Here is a 25919-nt window from a genome sequence, read left to right on the forward strand (position 1 = left end):
AAAAACACTGGCTTAACCTGATAAAGTCAGAATACAACCTGACACCTTGTTGGTCAGGGGGGTGGTAGCAGTCCGATTAAATGGTGGCTGCAGTCCTCTTGAAGTGGTAGATGTGGTTCTGTTGAAGCAGTGATCTTGTGGAAGGGTCTGGTCTTCCTCTGAAGGTCCAGTGGTGGTTATGTAGCTCTTGTCCTCTGGGAATACAGTAGATAAGGCTGCTTATGGTGTTCCAAGACTCAGATTATATCCAGGTAGGAATGCTTGGTTCCTCCCTCTGGGCAGAGCATTTCACAATGGGATGATGTAATTTTATGAGTCTTGCAGTAAGGCTTGATGGCCCATTAGCAGAAGATAGCCCCTGGAGGGAGTTATCAGGGATGAGTCATGGAAGAGATAAAGAACACTGCCCCACCTGGTTTTTCACAGCTTATGGAGATGGTGATAGAATACATACTTTTGGTTACATCTTATTTTGTAGCCTAAGACATCCTGCAAATATTGTAACTCTATGGGGAGAGTCATTGGGGCTCTCCAGGACTGGTGGAGACTTTCCTCAAGATGTACTGCCTTGGATCTTTTTGTTTTAGCAAAACGAGCTATTGAGGCACACCTGGCTAAAGTTAATAGCCAGACTACAAAGGAGATTTGTAAGGCAGAAGGATGACTCTGAGCTATACTTCCTTTCCAAGGATGTCAGGTGTATTTTGCTGAGATGCCCCAGGTGAGAGGGCTTAACTATCTTGTGGTATGCCAGCTGGCAGGGTGGCCAGAGGAGTTTCTGGTCACTTCAGCAACTACTGGGTATTTTTGAAATAATTCCAGGATATGGGATTGTGGAGGCAGTGGACTTGGACAGGGGAACTCATTTTACAAGGGGATCCTTCAAAGGATTATGACTGTTTTGAGAATTCAGTGGGACCTCCATACCCCCTGGTACCTGGAGAATTCAGGTCAAATAGAAAGGATGAATAGAGAAATAAACACCTTTTGAAGCTGGTGACAGAAACTAAGATGTCATGGGTATGGCTTTAGACATTAACTTAGCAAGAACAAGAGCCAAACCCCAAGGAGATATTAAATTATTCCCCTTTGAATTAATGTTTGGGATTCTTACCTGATTAATTTTCATTGTGGCAGGGAGGTGAAGATGTATATTTAAACCAGTATATGGTCAGAATACTGTGTCTCATGAAATCTCTTTGACAGGGAGCCCAGTTAGCTCAAATCCTGCCTTTGGACTTTGCTGTTTATAACATCCAACCAGGACCACAGGAAGAGCAGTCAGGACAGCTCAACATGGGTGGACCCATCATACTCGAGTCAAGGTCTCTAAAACCCCAGCGATTTTGACTTCTCAGTAGGAGGACAAGGATGGGAGACCTTAGCTATCAGTAGCCATGGATCATCTCCAAGGACTCCTAGTGATTAGTGGGCTAATATGAACTGTCATTGTCTACTTTATGCTAAGTTGTTTCTTTGTATTTACTTGCCACACCTGGTGCAGGGGCCAGATGTGAAAAAGTTGGGAGGGGGTGTTTAAAATGTTACTTTTTATATCATGCTGGGCAGTTAAAAAAAAGGTAAGTTAATGATAACTAAGATTTATAAAGACAAATTGGCAATTAAGAAGAGGAGGGTTTGACAGGAAAGGTGTGTGCTAATGTCTTTACAAACAATTTAGTGGGTGAGGGTATGGGTGTTAACATCTTTGAAATGGGTCTTAGTGTCTCTAACTTTGGGCAGCAGGTTTGTTGCAGAGCCCAGACAGTTTGACACCTAAAATAGACAAATGGGTGTTGGCATAAGCCTGAGTTTCTGAACTTTGGGGTAAAATGATGTTTAAGGTGGGAATATGTGGTAAGCGGTTCAGGAAGGCTGTACCTTCCTAGTACCTCAGCCAATGGGAAAAGGAAGAGAGCAACATGCAGTCACGAGTTTAGGGCAAAAGGAGGCTTAGCCCTCCAAACCTTTGAGAGAAAACCCCGTGGACGTGTGCTCCAGTGGACTCTCTTTATTCTAATAAAGTTGCTGGACTCCTCTGTCTCCTTTATGGACACTGGCTTTTCAGTGTGATTTTCTGCACATAGATATTTTAATTTCAGACATAATCTACAGAAACATGCACCTGAATGCTGCTATAGAACCTATGCCTTAAGGGCTACATTTCAAATCTAGCAGTTTCTGTACATAACAGTCAGCCTTTAAAAAAAGCCTCCATAAAGAAAAAATTGTTTCCGTTTCTACAATCAGTATTACTAAACTATTTTTGAAGTAGAAGTGTAAGGACTATTGTGCTATCAGTATTCCTCTACATCCCTTTCCTAACAGAAAACCCCAGCAGTCCTCCTCAAGAAAAAAGCAGCTTTTTGGCCCTAAATCAGTAGGTAAAATAGGGGTGAGGACAGAGACATAAGACAAATCCCAAACACAGTTCTTTTTACAGTAGGAATCCCTTAGGCTCATCTTAAAACATAATTGCTTGGTTTTTAGGAAACCTTAAAGGAAACCCAACTAAAGCTAGAGTGGTGCTTGTTTATAAGAATAGGCTAGCTTCTAAAATGATGCAGATCATTAACAAGAAAAAACAAAACACATTCTCCTGTATATTGACTTGTGCAGCTTTTTCCCTGATAAAATATTTTAAAAACACAAACCATAAACACAGCGTAGAAGTGCATACAAAAAAAACCCGCACCCATTTTTTTTTAATTTGCATTTTTGTTTGACCCTTTTTACTAGGTTGCTAATTTCTCCATTTAATTTATGTTCAGCAATTCCTAAGGAAATACCAATTCTACATGTATGTTTATTTACTGAGAAAACTGCCATACTCCTTTACCCTAGTCAAAAGCAGGTTTTGGGTGTTTTCTAGGGATTTACTATAGCTCTGCTAAGTAGCTAATCTCTTAGCTCCTTGCCCTTTCCTATGACATTATTAAGTGTACCTCCTTATGACAGGAATTACCCCATATGGTTCAAAAAGATAAGAAAAAAAAAAAGTTCAAGACACAGCCCCCCCAAAGTGAAATAATCCACTTAATCTGTATCAATCACATTGAGATTTACAAAGTTCTCTAATCTCTTTTTTTTTGCTTTTATTTAGGAAGTGAAAATAAAACTTGTAAATTATAAATACAAATGCCAAGGTATTACATGAAATATCCAGGAGTACTTTATTATTTTTTAGTCTCTCACAAATATTTCGTGTGGAACTCAAGAAACAGGGAAACCAAAGAAATTGAGTCTGTATACAATGAAAATCAAGTTAGATACTGCCAATTTGTCAATTCATAAAAGTTTCTATCTGACAAAAATGAGCTCTGAAAAGTACCAATTCATTCATTTCATCAACTGCTATTTTTAACTATATTTGCATTAAGCAATCTGTGTAGAACCAGGTGCACTTAACCCACTTAACTCAGTGGCATCACAGTTTTGAAATATTTTTTGTCACATATATATATATATATACATACATATATATATATATATACACACTGCAGAGGGCCAAAAATATGAAAAAGGTCAGATTTCACACAATATTAGCATTAATATTTTTTTACTTTTTTTTTTTCCCCAAATAGCAAAGCCAAGCCAGTTTTCACACTATTTCTTTAATTTGCCAAAAACATGTAACTCCATCTATACCAAAGAAGCAGAAGAGCAAGCTTAACAGCAACTTTCATTTACGCATTTTCTTGGGCGGGGGGAGGGGTGTATTCATTTTAGATATTACTTTACATATATTAAAAAATGTCCAGCAATAATAGGTTCACCAAATTTATTTAAAAATTGTAAAATACATCTTAAAAAAGAACATTACATTCTGCACACTGCCCTCAAAGGATGCCAGGGACATGTGAACAACCAGTCCTTTCCCCCTTCAAAAAAAAATTTTAAAAATTACAGTGTACATAAAGCAGGGTGTTCACAACAGCTACAGGAAAAATAAAAACACATTACAATTTACCACCACTGAAGAAAAATAAAATCCACTCTGCTGCCGTTTCAAAATTTCAGTGTTAAGTCTTGTGCAACCTTTTCCTACCCCAAATATTTGTAATGAACTAAAACATTACATCTGGCGAAAAGCAGATTCCACTACACCTCAAATGCAGAACACCTATGAAGCAGAGGAATGTTGGCTATTTAAACAGAAGCAGATATTAAAAAAAAAAAAAAAAAGGTGCAGGACTCCTTCAGTTCTTCACTAGTCTTAGAAAAACTTTCCAGAATACTGCTTCACACTATAAAAAAGAAAAAATAATCTTGCATTAGAATCCTTCAACATCTGCATACTGCTTCACACTATAAAAGAAAAAGAAAAAAGCATGTATTAGAATGATTGACCATACATCTTGCATCAATATTTACAATGGCATTCTAAACTATAAATTTCCAATACTATTTAAAGTAAATAAATTTAAAAGGTTAATGACTAATAATTATAGGCATATAATTATTTAAAAGCACATTTAAATATTAGTAATCTAAAGCCAAACATTCAAGTAAACATTAAAAAATGCTATGATAGCCAAAAGGTTATTAAAGCAAAACTAAACTATGTCCAAAACTATTAATATTCAGAAGAAGAGAAAGTAATGCCAGCAAGGTGTGAAATGCTGCATAACAGCACCAATTGATTTCAACTTGTCCTGTAGAGGCATGGCCTGTGCCATATGGCAGACTGTGATTTGTTGTCGGTTATCTAAAAACAACAAAATCACTAGTCTTCCACACAGAACTAGACCAACGTCCACTGAAATCTTCTATATTTTCTACAGGTTCTATATAATTAATTACAAGTAATTTTTTTTGCAGCAATTTTCACCAGAGAAATTAAAGGACTGCTTGGCCATGGTGTCTTCCATCAAGATTAGTTTTGAGGGAATTTTCATTTTCGTTAGAACAGAGAAAAGAGAATCAAGGCAGATCTACCACTAGAGAAGTTAGGTTCAATAGTTACTTAAATCCTGTCTTCTAAAAACTATATTACAGAGAAGAGCTTTAGAATGTAGTAGTAGGAAAGTCAGTTTAAAAATTATAGTAAGGACACCATTAAGCTTCAACTTGCCTGTTCTGCAGTAAATACTGAGCATTTTGTATCTGGTCCTGTGTTCCTGTAATAGTTATTATTCGATCTTCTGAGCCTTCTAGTGGTTCATCTATTTTGATTGAAGCTCCTGACTCATGACGTATTTGTTTGATTCTCTGGCCTCCCTTTCCAATAATAGAACCTGCCAACTAGGGGAGAAAATAAAGCATTCATTTCTTGATATAACTTCCTCTGCACAGTACTGTTCAAGTAGCTTCCATCCATTTAGAAGAGTTTCAATGGAAACTTACTCTTTTACAGCCTCAAAGCAGTTGCTGTAATGTATATTATTAAACACAGGTGGGATAAAGTTGGAAGAACCAAGTGTTTGTAAAAACAAGTTATATAGACCATCTCTATTATTGAATATTAACAATTAACAATAGTTCAGTGCAATATCTAAAGTCAAGACAAAACAAACATCCTTAAGAATAAACTTCCAATGATTTAGAAACACTCACTTTATATTAAAAGTACTTATCAAGCATACCAAATACTTCTGATTTACTTACATAGCCTACAAAAAGACTGTGACTTTTTATTTATTTATTTAAACACAATTGTAAAGCAAGTCAGCTTTACTTACATCTTTAGGAATTGTTACTTGTGTTGTGATGATGGGTCCACCAAGATCTCCATATGAACCACGGCCCCCTGTGTAAGAATAGTCTGATTTAAACATATGCATCAAGCCTCTTACTGACAAAATGAAGTGCATGTCAAAGTTCTCTATAAAAACTTACCATATCCAGAGCCACCCTCAAACTATAAGAAAAAGAGAAAGAAAAACATTAAATAGTAAAACCAGCCGTGATTCATTAACATGTTTTCATCTCAAGTATTATACTGTTAACTTTGAGCCTATTTTATGCAAAAATCCTAACCCACAACCTTAATCTAAGTGTCATTAAAGACAAAGTGCGGAAGAGGGCAGACCAGGAACAAGAGGGCAGGGAGGAATATCTCACAAGAACCTTTTAGCTAGCTCTGTTAAAATCTCTAAGAATAAGTCATTAAGATCCAGCCACACCAATTTACCAAGTAACCTTATCAATTCGGTTGGTAAACAGCTCTTGATATTGATCTACTCCTGACCCTTGAACTAAACTAGTATTCAAATCCAAAGATGAGAGTTCAGCCTTATTACTACCTATACAGCTCAGGAGAAATTAAAGTTTCAGTTTGGGACAAGACATTTACCTGGTAACTGTAAGCCCTCCTACTCCATCTTGAGGAAAAAACAATTCAACTCTAATAACTTTATAACTTGTCTCTCTCCATTCAGACTATGCTACAATCCTTTGCATCTTAGAAGGGACAATCATGACACTTATTACTACTGTTCTGCTAAAACTATCATATAACAAATCCAAATCACTGTATTGCAGCACTCCTGACTGTTTTTATTTTTAGGACTGGTACTTGATATCGAGTACTTAATTTGATCTAATGCCTTTTGTATGCACACACATTCATTTTAATCTTCCCGTAGAAGCAGAAATAGTTGTGCACACTTCTCTAGAATTCAACTGATAACACTGAAATACAGGAATCTGTGTGAACTACTTGTTTACAGAAGTTGTAATGCAATATTTTTTTCCAAAACAAAAACCAAACACCTGTCAGCTTTTTTAGAGCCACATCAAAATAGAAGCTATTCAGAAAAAGTTGTTTATCTGTTTCTAAGCAACCTGTGTTGTGCAATCAAATTGCTTAGCAATACTGACCACAATACAATATAAAGAGCTTGTAGTGGAGTGCAAAATACAAAACAATTAAGGACACTGCGTAGAACTGAATTCAGAGACTGATCAGAGCTGCATATTTCATACATACTCTTCTACCTATTTCTGCTGATATTTTGCCCAGGGAATATCTTTTTCAGGCTAACTTGAAATGAACAATAATTTTCTTCATCCTTTCTGCTGCTTCCCCTCCCCAGACTACAAGACAGCAAATTAATTTGACAGCAGATGAGTAATTCTAACTGCAACGCTTATGTAAGTTAGGAACTAACATTTAATATTTGGTAGCACTTTGCCATCTTCTACACAGCATAAACACTTGCTGATACCCTTTGAACTTTCCTCCCTAAACCCTCTAAGAGTAAGAAGTTTGATAAACACAAATCAAATGGAATATTTCCAAATATATGGATAGGTAATGCACAAGTTTATCCAGAACTATAAGAATTACTTTTAGCATTCCTCATTTGAAACAGGGGAAAGCACAACATGATGAAGCTAAAATAAAACATAGTCCTAAATAGATGCATCTACAGGGTTCTGACAAAGCAAAAGTTACAGTGAAAGTTACAACAGAAACAGTAAAATAGGGTACAAAAGAGACAATACAACAGAAAAGCTTCTCTTGGCTGTGCTGCTGCATGCTTCCATTGTGGAACATGAACTGCCTGTATAGGATTCACTGTTCAGGACATAAACTGCTAATAACTTAAGTTACAATGACAGCTTTAGGGACTTTTCAAAGGTGCAAGCTCCCACTAACTACATGCAATCTCAAAAAATTCCAGTTATCACTTGAACAATTCAAATTATTTTTCTCAAAAACAACTATTAAACTAGTCAAATACAAGCATAAGCACACTCACCAACTCTGGTGGCTGCATGTCATCACAGGCATCTACATGACACTGCATCATCTTCCAGGGACAATGTAATAGAAGAAAAAGAGGAAATTAATCCAAATTAAGTCCATATTATGGAGGCTTATAGATAACTTGGCAAACACACAGAGCAATATAGAGAAACATTTTTCTGCACTACTTAAAACTACTACAAAGGCTCAAAAGTAAATAACAGACCAGTTACAAGATTTACTCCCTTTTACTTTCACTGCTAGGGAACTGTTACTGGTCACACATCCTTTTTTCCTTGTTTCTGTGGTATAAACACATTTTCCTCTTACACAAAGGATTCAGACAGTTAAGGGCAGAGCAAAGCTTGAACAGTTGGTTACTTGGGTTTTTTTTTACCTCTAAGTACTGGAACTGCACTATATAGTAAAAGATGTTACTCTCAGATACCAAAACCTTCTACTTCTCATGCATAAAACAAGAAAGGCATTTAATAAAACAAGTAACAGTCATTGATATATCTGTGTCACCAATGGGTCAAACAGGAAGGACATAGATTCTCATGTTATTAATTATTTTCCATATACCTCATACAGCCAACAGCTAAACTAATAATCTACTACTGTCTAATTATATTGGAAATCCAATTACTTTTTTTTTTTTTAAGTGTGATATATAGCATATCTTTCCTTTAGTCTTCCTTAACAAACGTTGGGAAAAAAATTCAACAAAACTAAAAAAATACAATTTGTAGTATCCATTTCAAATTACTATTATGGCAAAGGCCTTTACTGAGTTAAAACATGCAACATAACATGGATGGCACACCAAAAATAGCATGACACCACTGATGAATTATTCTTTAAGGAACTAAGGGACACCTCCAAATCAACTGCCCTTGTCATTTTGAGGGACTTCATCTTGCTGGATGTTGTTAGCTGGAACACCACACAGCTGGTACAACCAGGGCCAGAAGATTCCTAAAAACACCTGGATGATATCATGGTACAGGTACTAGGGGAGCCAACTAGGAAAGGGGCCTTCCTTGATTTGTTGCTCATTAACAGAGAGGAGCCCGAGTGAAGTGGCGATTGGTGGCCATTTTGGCCACAGTGACCACAAAGCAATCAAGTTTAAAATCTCTGGTGAGAGGAAAAAAAGTGCCAGCAAAACTTCAACCCTGGACATGAGGAGACTTCAAGCTGCTCAGGGAACAAGGTCCCCTGGGAAAATGCTTTGGAAGGTGCTGGGGTCCATTAGTGCTGGTCACTTTTTAAGCACCACCTCCTAAGGGCACAGGCAATTCCCAAATGTCAGAAGTCAAGCAGGCGAGCAGAAGGCCAGCTTGGCTGAGCAAGGACCTTTTTCTGGAGCTAAGGCAAAAGAGGAAGGTGTATGCCCAGCGGAAGCAAGGTCAGGTGATATGGGAAGAATACAGAGATGGTGCTTGCCCCAGTAGGGAGAAAATCTGGGCAGCCAAAGCTCAACTGGAATTGAAGCTGCCGGAACTGTGGGAGACAATAAATTTTTAAAAAAATATATCAGTAGCAAAAAGGAGACCATAAATAACATTGGCCTGTTGCAGGATGAAGATGGCCACCTCAGAGACAGAGACAAGGCAAACGTCTTTAATGCATTCTTTGCTTCTGTCTGCAACTCGGATGACAAACCAAGGAGGTCCCAGTGCCCTGAGCTGGAGGACCGTGACTGCAAGAATGATCGACTCCCTTGTAGTTCAGCAGGATTTGCTGCTCCAGATGCATCCCTATAAATCTGGTGCCTGATGGGATTCATCCAAGAGTACCCAAAGAGCTGGCTGATGTCATTGTGAGACCTCCCTCAATGATTTTTGAACAATCTTGGGAATCTGGAGAGGTCCCAGCTGACTGGAAGCTGGAAAAGGTTGTCCAAATTTTCAAGGGCAAGAAGGCTGACCATGGTAACTACAGGCCTATCAGTCTCACTTCAGTACCTGGTAAACTTATGGAGAGGATTATTCTGGGAGTTACTGAAAAACACATGATAGATAATGACTACATTGCAGTCATTGGTCACAGCCAGCACAGCTTCATGAGGTGAAGGTCCTGCTTGACAAACTTGATTTCTTTTTTGACAAGGTAATATTAGGTTCTGTTTTGTCGGGCCAGGGTTTTATGAGCCCTTAAAAGGGAACCTAATACCCGAAGGATAGTTTAGCTATTACCTTTGGAGGCAAATAATGAGCAGGATGGCTTCTGCTGCAGTGTTAGAAACAGAAAGGTTTAATAAAAAGCAAAATAACAAACAGAAAAATCCGAGCCAGGTACAGTGGTTTGCCCCTGGTAGAAACACCTTCATAAAAGCCTCGTGGTCTCTTTGTTCTCTCTTTTTCTACCTTATGGCCCAGGCAGGACCTTTTGGCTTTCATCCAATTAGGTGACCCCAAGGTTTTAGTGAAGTCTCTGGGGCCCTATAAGGTGGCTTTTCACTTGATCATTGGGAGAAACTTCTGGGCTTCCTTCCTTTTTTGGGGGACAAAGGCTAGTTTGCCCCTCTCTCATTGGGGGCATCCCCCTGCACTCCTTCAAGGTAACCCACCCACTTGATCAAGGGAAGCCAGTTGATGTGACCATTTTAGATTTCAATAAACCTTTCAATACTGTCTCTCTCAAGATCCTTCTGGACAAAATGTCCATCACACAGCTGGATAACCACGTCATGCAATGGGTGAACAACTGGCTCATGGGTCAGGCACAAAGGGTTATAGCGAATGGGGTGACATCAGACTGGTGACCTGTCACTAGTGGGGTTCTGCAGGGCTCCATTTTAGGGCCAGCTCTCTTTAACATCTTCATAAATGACTTGGATACAAGATTTGAAGGTATACTGAGTAACTTTGCCAACAACACTAAAGTGGGAAGAGCTATTGATTCCTTTAAAAGCAGGGAGGCCCTGCAGAGAGACCTCAACAAATGAGAGGCCATCACCAACCATATCAAGTACAACAAGGGAAAGTGCTGGATTCTGCACCTGGGATGGGACAACCCTGGATGTACAGACTGGGGAAAAAGATGTTGGAAAGCAGCACCACATAAAGGGACCTGGGGGTCCTGCTCGATGGCAAGTTTAACATGAGGCAGCAGTGCCCTGGCAGCCAGGAGGGCCAATCGTGTCCTGGGATGCATCAGGCCCAGCATCACCAGCTGGTCAGGGGAGGTGATTCTCTTGCTCTGCTCTGCACTGGGGTGGCTTCACCTTGAGTCCTGTGTACAGTTTTGGGTGCCAGACTAGAAGAAAGATATTAAGCTATTAGAGAGCATCCAAAGGCAGACTATGAAGATGGTGAAGGGTCTTGAGGGGAAGGCGTATGAGGAGCAGCTGAGGTCACGGGAGAAGGGAAGACTGAGGCGATACCTCATTGCAGTCTACATCTTCCTCAAAAGGGGAAGTGAAGGGGCAGCACTGATCTCTTCTCTGGTGACCAGTGACAGGACCCAAAAAGACAGCACGAAGCTATGTCAGGGGAGGATGCCAGGAGAAGTTCTTCACCCAGAGGATGGTTGGGCACTAGAAGCCAAGGCACTGGTCACAGCCCCAAGGCTGCCTGAGCTCAAGAAGCATTTGGACAATGCTCTCAGGCACAGCGTGGGATTATTGGGGTCTCCTGTACAGAGCCAGGAGTTGGACTCAATAATCATTGTGAGTCCCTTCTAACTCAGGATATTCTGTGATTCTATGAAAATATAAGTGCTCCTTTAAAAATGGTTCCTAAAATATTAGGTGCATACAATTTTCTTCTCTACAGACTCATTTGTGCTAGTTACTACTGGTAACCAATGCAAATGAAATCAAAACCAAATACAACACTGACTGGATAAGACAAAATGATTAGTATGAATAAGAATTTATTGCCTTTTGCATGCAATTGAAAAATAAGTATGCAATACTAACTTAGGGGAAATTCCTTGGCCTAGAAGAGTGAAAATTGAAATTTTGTTAATTTTAGTATTTATGTAGATGTGTCAAACATATTTTCTTCACTCTCTCTTTTTTGACATGCTCTTTAACATCATCTTAAAACATGAAGTATGTTTAATATTTTTTTGGGGTATGTAACTTTATTGAAGTCCTAATACAAACACATGTATACACACACACATATAATGATTTAGCAGTAGGAATCATTTGAATCAGGAAACCAGATGAGGTGTCTGAACATACACTACAACAGACACTGGTTTAGCTCTTGTTTAACTCCAATTTAAAAATACTTTGAAAGCATTAGGCATCGGCCATTATAACAAAAAAAAAAAAAGGGGAAGAAGAGGATTAAACAGCTTTATATGTACTTCTCCACCTTATTTTTTCCCCAGTATGTTTTTGTGCATTTGTATATCTAAAGCACCCATGGGGATGGGGGTGTTAAAAAAGAAATAGCGGAATTGCATTTGTGTTTTCTCAGCTATCAAAATAGCTGTCATGTCCATAGGCATTTAGTACTTACAGCCTAAAATATATACCACTGTAAATAAGAGAAACAATGCACATGTTTTTCAGTAAAATGCTTCAGAATAAATTATATATATATATATATACACACACACACAATTATTTTTTCCTCCCATCTTCAAATTTACAAGACTGTCAGTATTGTTACATCTCAAAAAAGTCAAGTTTCACCATCCAGTCTTGGTTCACCATCTTACAAGTCTGAACTTTCTCATTTTTAGAGAAGAGATCTGGCAGAACATGAGGATTTCTGTAGATTCAACATCTCCATGATGTTGGTCTGAAAAGACTATTCTTGCCTTTTAATGTATTTATGTAAAATGGCAGTCCTGTTCTCTGAAATCAGCCTTTCCCATGCATTACTCCACAAATCACAAGGATGTTGGTTTACTCTAAATGTTTCACTACAGAATGGTTTCTATGTGAAATGTATAGTAGTTCAAGACCTTATATTTCTGACTACTATTTATTTGTAGAAACTCATGTCAAGAAAGCCAAGGTCAACCTGATCAAAGTCAAACTAGAGTTCAAATAGATTTCTCTATTCTAAATGGAATGGAACAGAACTAGAACACACTATTGCCCCCAAGCTGAAGACTGCTCTCAACCACATACCCAAGGAAGGGCAGATTGCTCTGTTTATATGCCCTGACATTTGTTTCACCAGATGCAAATAAGAAAACACAAAACCTGAGCTTTGAAAACATGAAAATACAAATAAGTGATCTTAGAGGTCTAGTTCATGACTCCTGGTTTCTTAAGATTCTGAGTAGCATAGACAACTTGCTGGTTTTAATGTTGTGGGTTTGTTTGTTTTATTGTGGGTTTATCTACTTCTTTTTTGGGACGGTGGGGGTGGTCTGTTTGGTTTTAGTAATTTTAAATGCAAGTCTTTAATTTTAATATTTCTGCTAGGCTTCCGGTGCCTCAATTGTGACATTATTTCAATATGTTCTTCCAGTATATGTTACTGGAAGTAATTGCCTCTTCCTCCCAGGAGGCACCAACGTGAAAATCTCATTTAGGTAGCCCATTTCATAGTTCCTCTACTTTCTCTTCCATTTATTTAAAATAAAATAATCTCATCCAACCTGTCATCTTAAAGAATGTGCCAAACAGAGCCAGAAGAGGGAAAAAAAAAAAAAAGAGAGACTGTTAACCAGAGGTTTACCTCTCAGATACCTAGAATTTCTCTTCCCAGGAAAGAGGATACAATAAATTACTACCAGGAAGTCATATTTCAGAGTACAACATGGAAGAATATCTTTATGCATTTTTTAATTCTCCCCATCACCCAACATGGTTGAAATGTATCTAATTTAATTTAAAATTCATCTTATCAGTGGTCCTGGCTCCAAAACATTTGAAATCATAGTAGATTTTTTTCAGACATAAAGAACTGAATTGAAAAAGCAATTATCTGCCAGATCAACTAGATCCCTTTAAAGATCTTATTCATGTTCTCTTAAATTTTGTTAACATTTGTTGGAAAACATTGTTCTGACATGCTTTCTTAATCTGAACAGCCTCCCAATTTCTATTTCTGTCATCCTGACTTAAAAGAAACAGTCTACAAGAAGGTCTGTGTAATAAAACCGGCAGGGACTGTGCTCTACCAACTTTCTATTCCGTTATTGATGGTAGGCAGGGAAAAACAACCAACCAAAAAAAATCCCACAAACCAAAATCACACAGCAGATCACATCCCAAATACTCTTTACACCTCAAACAGTTGTATTCTTGGGGAGACCATTTGTATGGCCAAAACATTTTGGAGATATCAAAGTTTATCAGAGGCACACATGTTCCACGCTTAAACGTATGTATGTATGAAGTTTCCTCAAAGTGCTAACTGTATTTACTAAGCAAAATAAATTTTAACCTCCTACCATTCCATCGTAACGGTCTCCAGGTCTACCTCTTCGGTCATAAGACATAAGATCTCTAAAATGAGAAAAAGCAGCAGCACATGGCTCATGTTATGAACTAGTTTATATATTCCAATTCAGGTTTTAACAATTTGCACATAATTATGAATTTCTAAATACTTTAGCCTAGTTCTGAATGACATAAAGTTACAGAACTAATAGTCCTGATAATACTGCAGAAATAATTAAATTCAAATGCTTTTCAAAATTTTCTGGTGCAATACACGCTCAATCCTGCATAATTACTACCAACATGGAGTGTGAAACAAATCCTGGAAACATGAGCACAATTCAGTAAATGTTACTCAACTTGTACAATTTATTTATGCAACAGCTTACCCGCCACGAGGAGGTGGTGGAGGAGGAAGAGGAAGATTACGAGCTCTGCTGCCACCTCTGCCACCACGGCCTGGTGGAGGTGGCGGAGGTCCTCTGCGAGGGCTCATATCATCATAATCTCTTCTTGATGGAGGCATAGGTCGTCCGCCACGACCAGGAGGCATTCGATCAAAGCCTCCTCTTCCACGCATGGGAAAGCCTACTGGACGTCCCCTTCTATCATCAAACATCATTGTGAAGCCACCATAGTCATATGTTTCATCATAGAAATTTGGATCATAAGGCTGGGCCCGTCCTTTAATTGGAGACTAAGACACACAAAAACAAAAATAACACCCCTCCCACCAGTTAGCACTGATACAACTGTATTTCATTAAATTAATATAATAAATATATAAATATGAATTTATACATGCTGAATATGTTCTTTATTTCACAATACTCATAAGCAAGGCAGGGGTAGTGATATGCTTCCTGAGAGCTTAACTATGATAGAGGAGTTGCTGTTATCAATGGGTGGCACATACATTTGTCTCACTTCCTCCCTAATTTAAATTTTCTTATTTTATGGATATGTAAAGCATGACTAAGTCCCTTCGTACCAAAAATGTCTTCTCTCTCCAATAAGGTACACTCCAATTCTAGCAAGCAGGAATAATTTCAAAGGGTGCTAACAGTCCAATGCTTATTTTGTTACTGGAGAATAGGCAATGAATTAAAAATAAAAATGGAAAGATATAATTTTCCAGCCAAATCATCCTGACTTTCATGAATACCAATGAAAGAATAAGTTTAAGACACATTACCTCAGAGATAAGATCCAAGATAATCTTGATACATTCCACAACTCTATCAGGTTTTCCACCAATAAGCACCACTCTATCAGTGGAATGAGGACAACATTCTTGAAAGAGCTTAATGGTGGTTTGAGTATTCTGTTGAATAGAAGAAAAGCAATCCCCAAAATTTTCAAATAGAAGTATTTTAAACAATTTTATAAACTTATTGAAAACAAAATAGGTAAGACACACACTAAAACATTTTAAAAGAAACAGTCAAACAAATCATTCAACTTCTAGTCACTTTAAGTGAATGCTTGGCTTCCAAGTTCTTACAACAAATTTAATCTTAAAATATTATATTTTTAATACCTGCAATGGCATCAGTTGGTATGAAATGCTAGTGAAAAATTTAGATTTTTGAAGTCTTTTAATTATGGCTCATCTACACAGTTATTTAATCAAATACAGGCAAAAGGACCACATATTCATTATAAGCTTACAGGTTATATAAGCCTTCATATGTCATAAAAACATGCTTTGGATGCAAGACAGCAATGCTGCTAGGATTATGTTTAGTCATCTTGCCTTTCCCTCATTTCACACAAATAGTAACTTATGCCTAAATGGACCTGGAATTGCCTTTGATGCAATGTGAGGAAAGGACAGAAAAGAACACTCCAGATTGATAGAGACCACTAGCTTTTTAAGACAAAACCTCATTCCTTCGCAAAGGAAAAACTGGCCTTTAAGGTAGTGAAAGTTAAAATACCCAAAAACTAAACAAACAAAACCGTAAGAAAACCCCACCATACTTTTTTATAACAATATTCAAACATCTATTAAATTATCATTAAATAGTTTATGGAGATCTATTCACGCTAAATAGTTTTCCATGTCTAACACCATCGATATAGCCTATTTAGCAGTTCCTGATGAATGGCATTTTAATTTTTAAAAGTATCCTTTATTTATAAAGATTACTGCTAATACACTTAAAAGCTTTATAAGTAGTTCTGGGCTCTATCACCAACGGCTACTTCATGTATGAAATATGTTCTTAAGGATCTCATAGATCACTGATTAAGGTAACACTCACAGCATATGAACACAAAAATTAACTTGTTTATAGAATAAAAGCAGACTGAAAAGAACAGGAAGCAGTACCTCTCTGAGTTCTTTGATTTTAGCACCCTTGACACCAATAATTCCTCCTGCTAGACTTTGGTGAATTAGAAGTCTTAATTCACAGTCAAAGTCACTACCTTTGTAGTGCTGGTACTGTAAGATGCATACAAGAATAAAATATTAGTCAGGGGAAAAAAAAATTAAAAATCCAAATACTAATTTTGATTTTCTTTGTTAAGATTTTTCTCCAAACAGCATGGTATGACTTAATACTGCTGAACTGTAATACTGTATTTACTATTAAAAAAAAAATCACATTTTAAAGTAATTTGCCTTAACACAAAGTGATGTCAAATTAGCTTTCTTTCTTTATTTTATTATTATTGCTGTTGTATAGAATTTTAATATATCCAACAGTGCAACACACATGATTACAAAGCAAAGGCAGAATGGAAATTACAGTAGAGCTACTTTAAATTGGGAACTAGTCAGGAAACAGGTAGTTTGAAGGGAAGGATGCTGTTCCAAATATTATTCTTTTAAGAAATTTTCTCTGTCCCCTATTAAAAAAAATGCCAACACATACACTGAGAACTATAGGTCTTCTTTCAAAAAAAGGATGGATTTTACTTTCTATTTTAATATATTAAATAGGACACAATCATCTAGAATTATCTTGTTTTAAAATCTAAATTTATACCTCTGAAAAAGAAACAAACCTAAGATACATACCTCTTCCAAAGTAGGGATAATCTTCTTCAAGATTTCTCCAATTGTCTCTGTATCTGCACTTATACTCAAGATACTGTTAAGAGGCCATAGTGTCAGAAAACAGAGAAGGTGGAAAGTAGCAGAAATAAGTTTATTATTCATAATCATACACAAAATTTTAACAAGACTGACTACACAGAAGACCTTACAATTAATAGTCTCAATTTAAAGTAAACCTGTTCACTGGATTTACAACACATGCATCTTTGTTTCTGTCCAATACATACGCACGATGAATATAAGAATTTAAGGCTAGGCAGGTCTTGCAGAGAGAGCACGAGAACTCACAAGAGCTTTTGGAAGGGCTCAGACAGATTAACCAGGCAAGAAATCGACGCAAAACATAAAGTATAAGTGAATATTCATTTTCCCCGCCACCACTAATTTAGTATACCCTTACCATTACATTGGTAAAACTAGCACACCTTTTTGTAGAAAAGGTGAGGATATGTAAGTAGTCAACATTATATCTGGAGTAAGGTTGAGATACCAGTTAGAAATTAGGTTACTAATGGGCTCTGCAAAAAATGCAAAATAAATACAAGGGGGAAAACCCCAAAACAAAACAAAAAAACAACCCCACAAACAAACAAAAATGTAACACAAATGAGAAGTGAACTAGAGTTAGTATTTCAGCAGAAATAATTATGAATGGACAATGCTGGGGGGGAAAAAGGTGGGCCACAAAGACCAGAGCAAGAGACTCCTGAAACAATTTGATTTATAATACAGTAAACACTTGAAGCTGTGCTCTTTCCATTGAAATAAAATTAGTGGATTGTTTGGGTGGCCAACTCACGTAAAAATTCAGTGACAAAAAGACTTAATGGGGAAAATAAGACAGCAAACTTTAAAAAAAACAATACACGGTCTATAAGGGGATACTATTTATATCAAAGGCAGGTAATAAAATACATTTCTCTCTTTCTAATCAGGCAGTGAGGCATAAACTGTTGGGACATACCGCTCAGGGCCACTGCTGTCTGGGACTGAAACACTTGCATTGTACTGCATTGGTCATTGGCGTTCGTGGATGTTGGCATTGGGCATGGGCATTCAATCAGTAGTTGTCAAGTATGGTACCCGTTTGGCAACGAGCACATTTTTGGGCATAGCCAACCAGGGTTTTCACATGGGCGTTCAGGGGCGGATGGGCCAACGTCATGGTGGGCAACGCAGGGGCAAGTCGATCCAGTACATGGGCAACGGAGATATATGGCCAAAAAAACAAGGAGAGGGAAAAGGGGGAAAAGCAATAAATTTTAATTTAATACAAACTATACTTATTACTTTCAGTTAATGAAGCAAGTGTAAGTTGCTTTGAAGACTAACACAATAATGGATTGCTACATCAAATGTGGCTTAACAGTATGGATCTTCATAAGTTATGTTATCTGACTAAACTACATTTTACTTTTAACAATGATGTTTCAGTAGCAGGCTGGCTCATGAAGGTAGACACAAAAACTGTTGAGATTCACATTACTGAAACCTTGGGCAAGCTGGGAAAGTTAGTATTCCAGGCCAGTTAAATTATCTGGAGCAAAGTGATGTGTTTATTTACTTAAACAAAACCACTAAGTTTGCCTAAGTTTATTGGCATGATTCCTGACCATTTCAGCTTAATCCTCAATTCTAGTTGCAACAGTTTGTGAACTTGGAACTGATTCTGTGATGATATATTAGCAAATATTGCGTTGAACAGTCTTGCTTGAAAAAATTGTAGCTGATCCTAAGTACAGGAGCATAAACAAATGGAATTTAAGAAGCATTGCCAAGTTTTATAAATACAAAACATTTACACTGAATGTGTGCCAAATCACAAGAGTCAATCCACATAAAATATTAATAGCTAAGTAAGTTATGACCATTTAAAAATGCTTTCAAGTAAAATAAAATGTTTCTTTACTGTTCTGTACCTGTACCTAAATCATGCAACCTTAACATCAATGTTTTTGTGCTTTATGTCCACACTGTTAAGCAAAAGCAGATGGACCATTATGTTTTGGAATTTTTTTAAAGGAAGTTCAAGAATTCTTTTATCGCTGGGTTAAGCCAGCCACCAGAGATAGTTTTCAATAGCACTATAATGGATTCACATATATGGGAAATTGTATAGTTACAGGTTTTAAGTTTTAACAATATTTCTAATAAGAGATGTTAACTCATGTAATTGTGTAATTTAGAGAAACCCTGTTTGAAAGCAAAGAGGTTTAATATAAACCTCTCCTCCCACATAACTTGAGCTGGGCTTCAATTAAAACACAAATTGAAAAACTAAAGTTATCTTCTCCAACAATCATTATAAGTGACTTATTAGATTATTGTTGTCTAGGTTTGAATTTCTCAATTTCTAGAAATGTATGCAATCAAGTTTTCAATGCAGTGCCCTGGAAGAATTGGTGTTAAATTAATTCAAACCCATGTATACTCACATCTGTACGAAGTGCCTTAATATTTTTGCCACCTTTTCCAATCACTGCTCCAGCATTCTGGAAAATAGTTTTCAGAATTTACATTAGGCTAAAACAGCACAGACTTTTTTTGAACTGAAGACTAAGAACAATGTATCTATTTCTGCATTACCTTGTGGGATGCATTTAAGGGTGGGGTGAGGCTTGTTTCCTTTTGAAAGGTTCAAATTAAATCAAAACAAACTGATGTGGTTTTACCATGAGGAAAAAGTAAAAAAAAAGATCAATGCAGAGATAAAAATACTCAGTAATTTTTTTCAATTTCAAATTTAAGTTTCACAGCAATTCTGCCTGTATTTTCATAGAATCATAGGTGGACAAGCAGATGAATAAAAAACTGGTTGGATGATTGGTAATAGTTAATGGATCTTATTGCACTTAGAGGCTGGTAAGAAGTGGGGTACCACAGAGGTCTATCCTGGGATCTGTCAAGTTTAACAGAGAATGATTTGGGTTGGAAGGGACCTTAAAGATGATCTAATTCCAACCCCCCCCCCCCCCCATGGACAGGGATGCAACTCGCTAGATCAGGTTGCTCAGGGCCCCAACCATCTCATAGTTAGAATATGACTGACAAAATAACTTATAGGTTTCCATGCATGTTATATAAGTCAACAGCTTTGCTAGTTTATTTGATCACTTTTTTAATGTTTGCAAATTTCACTTTCCCACTCCAAACATTTGAGCAAATGCTACTTTTGATTGAAGCCTATGTAAGACGACTGATCACTCAGGCAGGTACAGTCTGAAGAATGTAAAACCAATATAAACAATTGCTAATCTCCAGTTGCTAAAATCAACAGGAATAAACTCAAGATATTCAAGAGGGGTAATTGTAAAACTAATTTTTACCAGGCTATTTCAAGAACTACATGCAAAATTATTGCTTTTACTATGCAGTTCATACATGATGCTAACAGCACCAAAAATATTTTGTAGCACTCCACATAACTTGACCATTCATTAGAAATGCCATGTAGACTTAAGGTAACATTCCCCTACCCTAAGACAAAAGACTGAGTTACTTCAGACAGCACAAACATTTGCATCAACTGGAAATACTAAAGGAGATTCATAAATAGCAGTTTTACTGTGACAATTTATACTAGTCAATGAAGCAATTGCAATCCATGAGACATTACTCTCTTATTTCCTACTGCTGATGCCCATAGATTTATTAAATCTGGAGAAACTACTAAAATCTTGAGGAAATTCTCATTTTGTCTCATATTTAATTTACAATTATAAGCTGATCATTTTCTAAACTGCTTGCTTTCTAAAGACTAATACTAGTAATTCCCCTGGAAACAATTATGTTCTATTCAAACATGAGAACTAGCTTATAATTTCTGTCTTTATTTTTTCAATTAGTACATTTTTTAAAATCAAAAAAGTCCCATAGATTGTTACTCATCCGTGAAAAAATTATTGAAGATTGCAATACACTTCTATTATCATTCATGCACACAAATATTCCTAAATAAATTTAAAATAAAGCACAAGTTCTTTCTAAATATACACTGTCACCACTGTCTTAAGCAATGGTATAAGCAGGAACATAGCAATACTAAGAGCATACTTTGCTTTGAAGCAAAATGCGCAATTCAACCATTTCATCTGTATTCCGAGACCTTTTGAAGGCCTGTTCTTCTTCCATATCTTCTGCAGGACGTTTGCCTGTAGACAGGTCCATAGGGGGGAAAACAAAAATATATATTTAACTTTCTAAGTCATGATAAAACTGTAAATCAAGTTATGCACTGTATTCCTAGTAAAGCATTCCCTCCCATTAGCACAGTGCTTACTTCTGACATCTACCCTGAGCACCTGTAGGACAGAAACAGGTTTTTACTTCATCAGTCTACATATCAATTAATAAGTGAAGACTCATTCAAATCTATAAACTACAGCTGAAGTGAGAATTTTTCAAACTTTGTGAAAAAATAGCACTGTTTACAACAGTGCTGCATTACCTACTTAGTATTTCTTTTACAACTGGGAAAACTTTAAAGCATGAAAGATTAAAATTAGCTTGTCCAATACTTAAATACTGGTGAAACAGTAGGAAAGCAGTATTTAAAATAGCTTTAAAAAACTGGCCTGAATCAATACTAATGCTCTAACTCTCCTTCACTAATTATGTCCAAAAGGTTTTTCATTTAGCTAATATTTAGAGATATTTCACATATATATATACACATTCCTTCAAACTAACAACTGCTATAAATTACAGTAGATATGCCTAACAGTATCTTTACGTGATCACATTGTCCATACAAATACTGAGCATTTAGCTATCAAATATTTTCAAATATTTCCTTATAACTTTTAGTTAATTATACCATGACTAAAATACTTCCAAAGAAAAATTACATATTCATGATACAAAAATCACATAAAACCACATGGGACATTTAAAAATTAAAAGATTAAATGAAGCATTTCATACAGTTAAAGCATTCCAAAACAGTTAGAAACACCAAGACTCAAAAAGTTTCCTTTCCCCCAAAATGAAATAGCCCTTGAAAAAATTTACCATTTGTCTCTGTGTTGGTAAAGGTTTCCTCCTGTTGTTCAGTCTCCATTACCTTTTATTCTTAGGAGTGAAGGTAAAACCTGTTGCAAAATAAAAAAGAGCTAGTACATTATTTTGTGGGGGGAAAAGGTTAATTGTACATCACACTAATGGGAAAAGCAAGAAGAAATGCCTGCTTTCAGAGCTTACCAGGTTTATATATACTTGCAGAGCAAAACTCAAGTGTTCTGGGCAGGATCAAAACCCTACTGCTTCAGAAGCCTATGAAAACAGCATAGATCAGGCTCTGTTCACTTACAGGTCTGATTCTTGCTACAACTGAAAATGGGGCTTTGACCTGAGATTTTGCTGCAAAGCTTTTCTTTATAAATGGAAAAACAACAAGACAAAACACATCACTAAGAGGAGGAATAATAATCAAGTACAAAGGCTTAGAGATACACAATTACACTCTGAATTATTTCAACCTTGCTCATTTTCAAGCATTTGCTAGTTTTAAGCAATCACATTTATTGACAATGACTTTCAAATATTTAAAGTGAATAATTATCTGGGTCCTACTTTTAGGATGTTATATACCATATCTTGAATTTCCTTTTTAGGAGATGCTATGTTTCAATATGCTAATTGTTTAGTTCTAAATTTAGACCAAAAGTTATAAAATTAATGTTGGTGATTAGAAGTTTTCTATCAACTTACTAGCATGCCTTCCATTCAATATAACAGATGAACAAAACATTACACACAATCCACACTTAAATTACGTTAAAAATAGCACACTATAATATATAACCTCTGCATACATGTATGAAGAATCTCAAAAGCAGACAAACTTTTTTGACCTTGTAAAACAGGTACTTCTTACAAGATCTGTTTTTGCTAAATGTATGATGTAAGGATACTTGTAAAACAAATTAAAAGTCCAGGCAGAATAATTCTGCACCTTATTAAAAAATTAATTTGTACAGATAACAGCCAAACAAAGAACGTTATTTTCCTTCCTTTGGATTTCATTGCTCAACTTTCACAGCCTGAACAAACGGTTGATACACATATCTACGAAGAAAAAGTGAGGTATGTTTAATTTTTTAAAGCATCCTTTTTATCATCCATTAATTTCTAAGTTACCCTATTTTTGCAGGCTAACAGCAAGCACTGCCGGTAGGTATGCAATCTTTTACAGTCGCTGCTGAGACACTACCTCCCCAGCACATGCTAGTATTTCCAGGCCCTTAATTTGAGCTAATAGAAAAAGCACCGCCTAAAGAATAGCCGAGTGTCAAAACAGACGCTGCTAGAACGCAGGGATGGGGGCAGGAAGAGAAATTTCACCAGGTTCAAATGGCTAACCCTTCCAGACCCTATGCTATTTACGACCCTCCCAAAAATTCTAGAGCTGCCGGGGGGAGAAGTGTAATATACTGTTCAGGACAAGATGCTCTCGACTAGTTGCTGTGCTCTTTTGTGCAAATCGAGTTTACAGGATTAAATTGGCTAACGCAACATTTTTAAAAACATCTAAAGAATAAAGCAGTCACGGACATGAGTAGAGGGCTGGGAGATGCCGGTGTGTCTCTACCCCGCTCCCTCCGGGACTAAGGGCCCTTCTCGCCCGGACGCCTCCCCTTCCACAGCCCACGCGCCAGTCTGCTCAGGCTGAAGTTCACCTTTACCGCTCGCACAGCTTCTAAAACCAGGCAGCCGCCGAGCGCTTGAAATCCCAACTCACGCCCTAGGTGAGAGGGGGAAAGGCGCCGTTACATAACCCCCACAGCTCGAGACCCAGCTCCGCGGTGGCGGGGACCAGCAGAAATGGCGGCCGCTGTGATAGCGCCTACCCACTGCTAGGCGGAGCCGTGAGCCGAAAAACCACCACCACGCGGTCACAAGATTTCCCCCACTCCGACCAGAGAGACACAAAGGAAGCACTCAGAGGCCCTCACCCCAGCTCAAGCAGGGCCGACAGAGCGCAACAGCCCTACCACGAGAACTCTGGCATGGCCCCTAAAAGCAGGAAAGCAGGCTCTGCTGCAGAACGCTCCCCAATCGTTTTGACACGGCTGCTTCCGCACAGGCCGCAGCAGAGTGCCCTCGTCTTCTCTGCCCACCATAATTACCAAAAACTCACCCCATCCACAGCTACCCTAGGTAGGCGCCAAAAAGGGGCGGCGACTGCCCCCCCCGACCTTAGCACGCACCCGCTAGTGCGACTACATCACTACTCCGGGAACGACACCAGTTGGGCCGCCGTTCTCGCACTAAGGCCACCAAAGTGCGACGGCTGAGACACAAATCATCCTTTTCGCCTTTCCCTTAAGGCAGATAGAGCCCGTTGGGTTGCACAAAACCACTCCACAGTAGCTAAGGAGTCATCACTCCCGGCCCCCTCCTTCTCCACGCAGCAGTCCTCAGACCTACTCAATTCCGCCACCCCGCGCAGTCCCTGCGAGAGTCCAAGAAAATCCTGGAGCCCGGCGGCGACAGGCCTCCCGTATTTTTGTGTCACACAACAGGGTCGGGAGGGGTGCGATCAACAGATTAAGTTTCTTTCAACCCGGCTTAACCCATCCCCCCTACCACCCCCAGCGCAAGCAACACCCCCTCCGAACCGCGCTTACCTGCACCCACCACGTACGAGAAAGAAAAGTAACTCCTACTACCAACACATATCCACCAACACCGCCAAATGACTGGCCCAACTACCTCCTCTCCTCCCCCCGTGGGGGACCCACTGCGGCCCCATTGGGTAAGGCAGCTGCCCATCAGGGCAGGGATAGCCTCTAGTTTGCCCCGCCCTCCGTGTAGACTACAGCGAGACAGGCCTAAGTGATCACGAGAAGAGTGTTATCTACCCTACACCGCTGCAGTGTGCCTAGGTTGTTTGTTTGTTTTACCTGCTTGACGGGGGCCACGAGAAGTGCGGCAAGAACAGTGGAGACAACAGAAGGCAGCAAAGGAGAGCGACCTCAGAGGGTTTTTTTTGAAAAAAATGGCGTCCGTGAAAACTCCGTCTTGTGCTTGTTCCGTAGCACTGGAGGAGGCGGGGCAGTGTTCTTGCGATGCTTTAAAGCCGCGCGTGGCGCCACGCCTCCTATTGGCTGTTGATTCGCGCGGTATTTTGGGGTTGTGTACAGAGAGCAAGTGTATTCTCGTCTTTCTTCCCACCTACAACTCAGGTGAGGGGAAGCAGGCTGCCCTGCTGGTTCTGCCCGCCCGCTCGTTCGGCACCACCCCTGCCTCAGATAAGTTTATAGGGTGGTTCGGCTGAGGGAAGGGTGTGGGGAAAGGGTTCTGGTCAGCCTGTTTGAGGAGTAGGGAGGCATGCGCCGTCCTTAATGTGACTGGTGGGGTAGGCCACCTCGTCTTAGCATCCTTCGCTGTCCACTGCAGCTAGTCGGTGTCCGCAGGGATGTGGGGTGACAGCTGGCCTTACCGCCTCCGGGGGGCTTGGCACAGGGTAGCAGCGCCAAGCTGGTGACAGGCTGTCTAAGGACTGCACGGACGACATGAAAAACTTATGGAAATGAGTAAACAAATGGTTTATTTCCTGTAAGTAACTGTACTGTTTTTTCCAAGTAGTAGAGTTTTGGGGCAAACTTAAAGGCAGGGTATTTTTTTATTAGCTGCAGGTTATAATATCAGAAGACAAAAACTTTGTGGTTTTTTACTCTTCTTATAGTAATTTTTCTTTGGTGTAATTCTGTAGGGAGGTTGAGTTCCTTGGTCATCCCCCTTTAGGGGATAAATAGGTTCCAAGTGCAGTTATACAATTTAAATGTGCATAG

General features: G+C 38.3%; 1 protein-coding gene across 13 annotated transcripts; it reads right to left on the reverse strand.

Moving 5' to 3' along the window:
- Positions 1-3714: 3714 nt before the first annotated feature.
- LOC135288971 (heterogeneous nuclear ribonucleoprotein K) lies at positions 3715-25186 on the reverse strand. 13 transcript variants are annotated; one of them, XM_064402336.1, is made up of 15 exons: positions 25029-25186; positions 22135-22214; positions 21178-21287; positions 19560-19616; positions 18089-18132; positions 17086-17158; positions 16393-16506; positions 15253-15381; positions 14447-14754; positions 14069-14123; positions 7707-7757; positions 5839-5860; positions 5682-5749; positions 5075-5244; positions 3715-4308 (listed from the first exon to the last, which is right to left on the reverse strand). In XM_064402336.1, exons 2-15 carry the CDS (start codon positions 22181-22183, stop codon positions 4275-4277), a joined length of 1284 nt encoding a protein of 427 aa, XP_064258406.1. In that variant the 5' UTR covers positions 22184-22214; positions 25029-25186; the 3' UTR covers positions 3715-4274. The 13 variants fall into 13 exon arrangements, with proteins under 13 accessions (XP_064258406.1, XP_064258398.1, XP_064258394.1 ...); XM_064402328.1 differs by having other exon boundaries at positions 3715-4247; positions 5682-5764; XM_064402324.1 differs by having other exon boundaries at positions 5682-5764.
- Between the last annotated feature and the right edge of the window lie 733 nt (positions 25187-25919).

This window comes from Passer domesticus, chromosome W (genome assembly GCF_036417665.1).
Source record: "Passer domesticus isolate bPasDom1 chromosome W, bPasDom1.hap1, whole genome shotgun sequence".
Classification (NCBI taxonomy): domain Eukaryota; kingdom Metazoa; phylum Chordata; class Aves; order Passeriformes; family Passeridae; genus Passer; species Passer domesticus.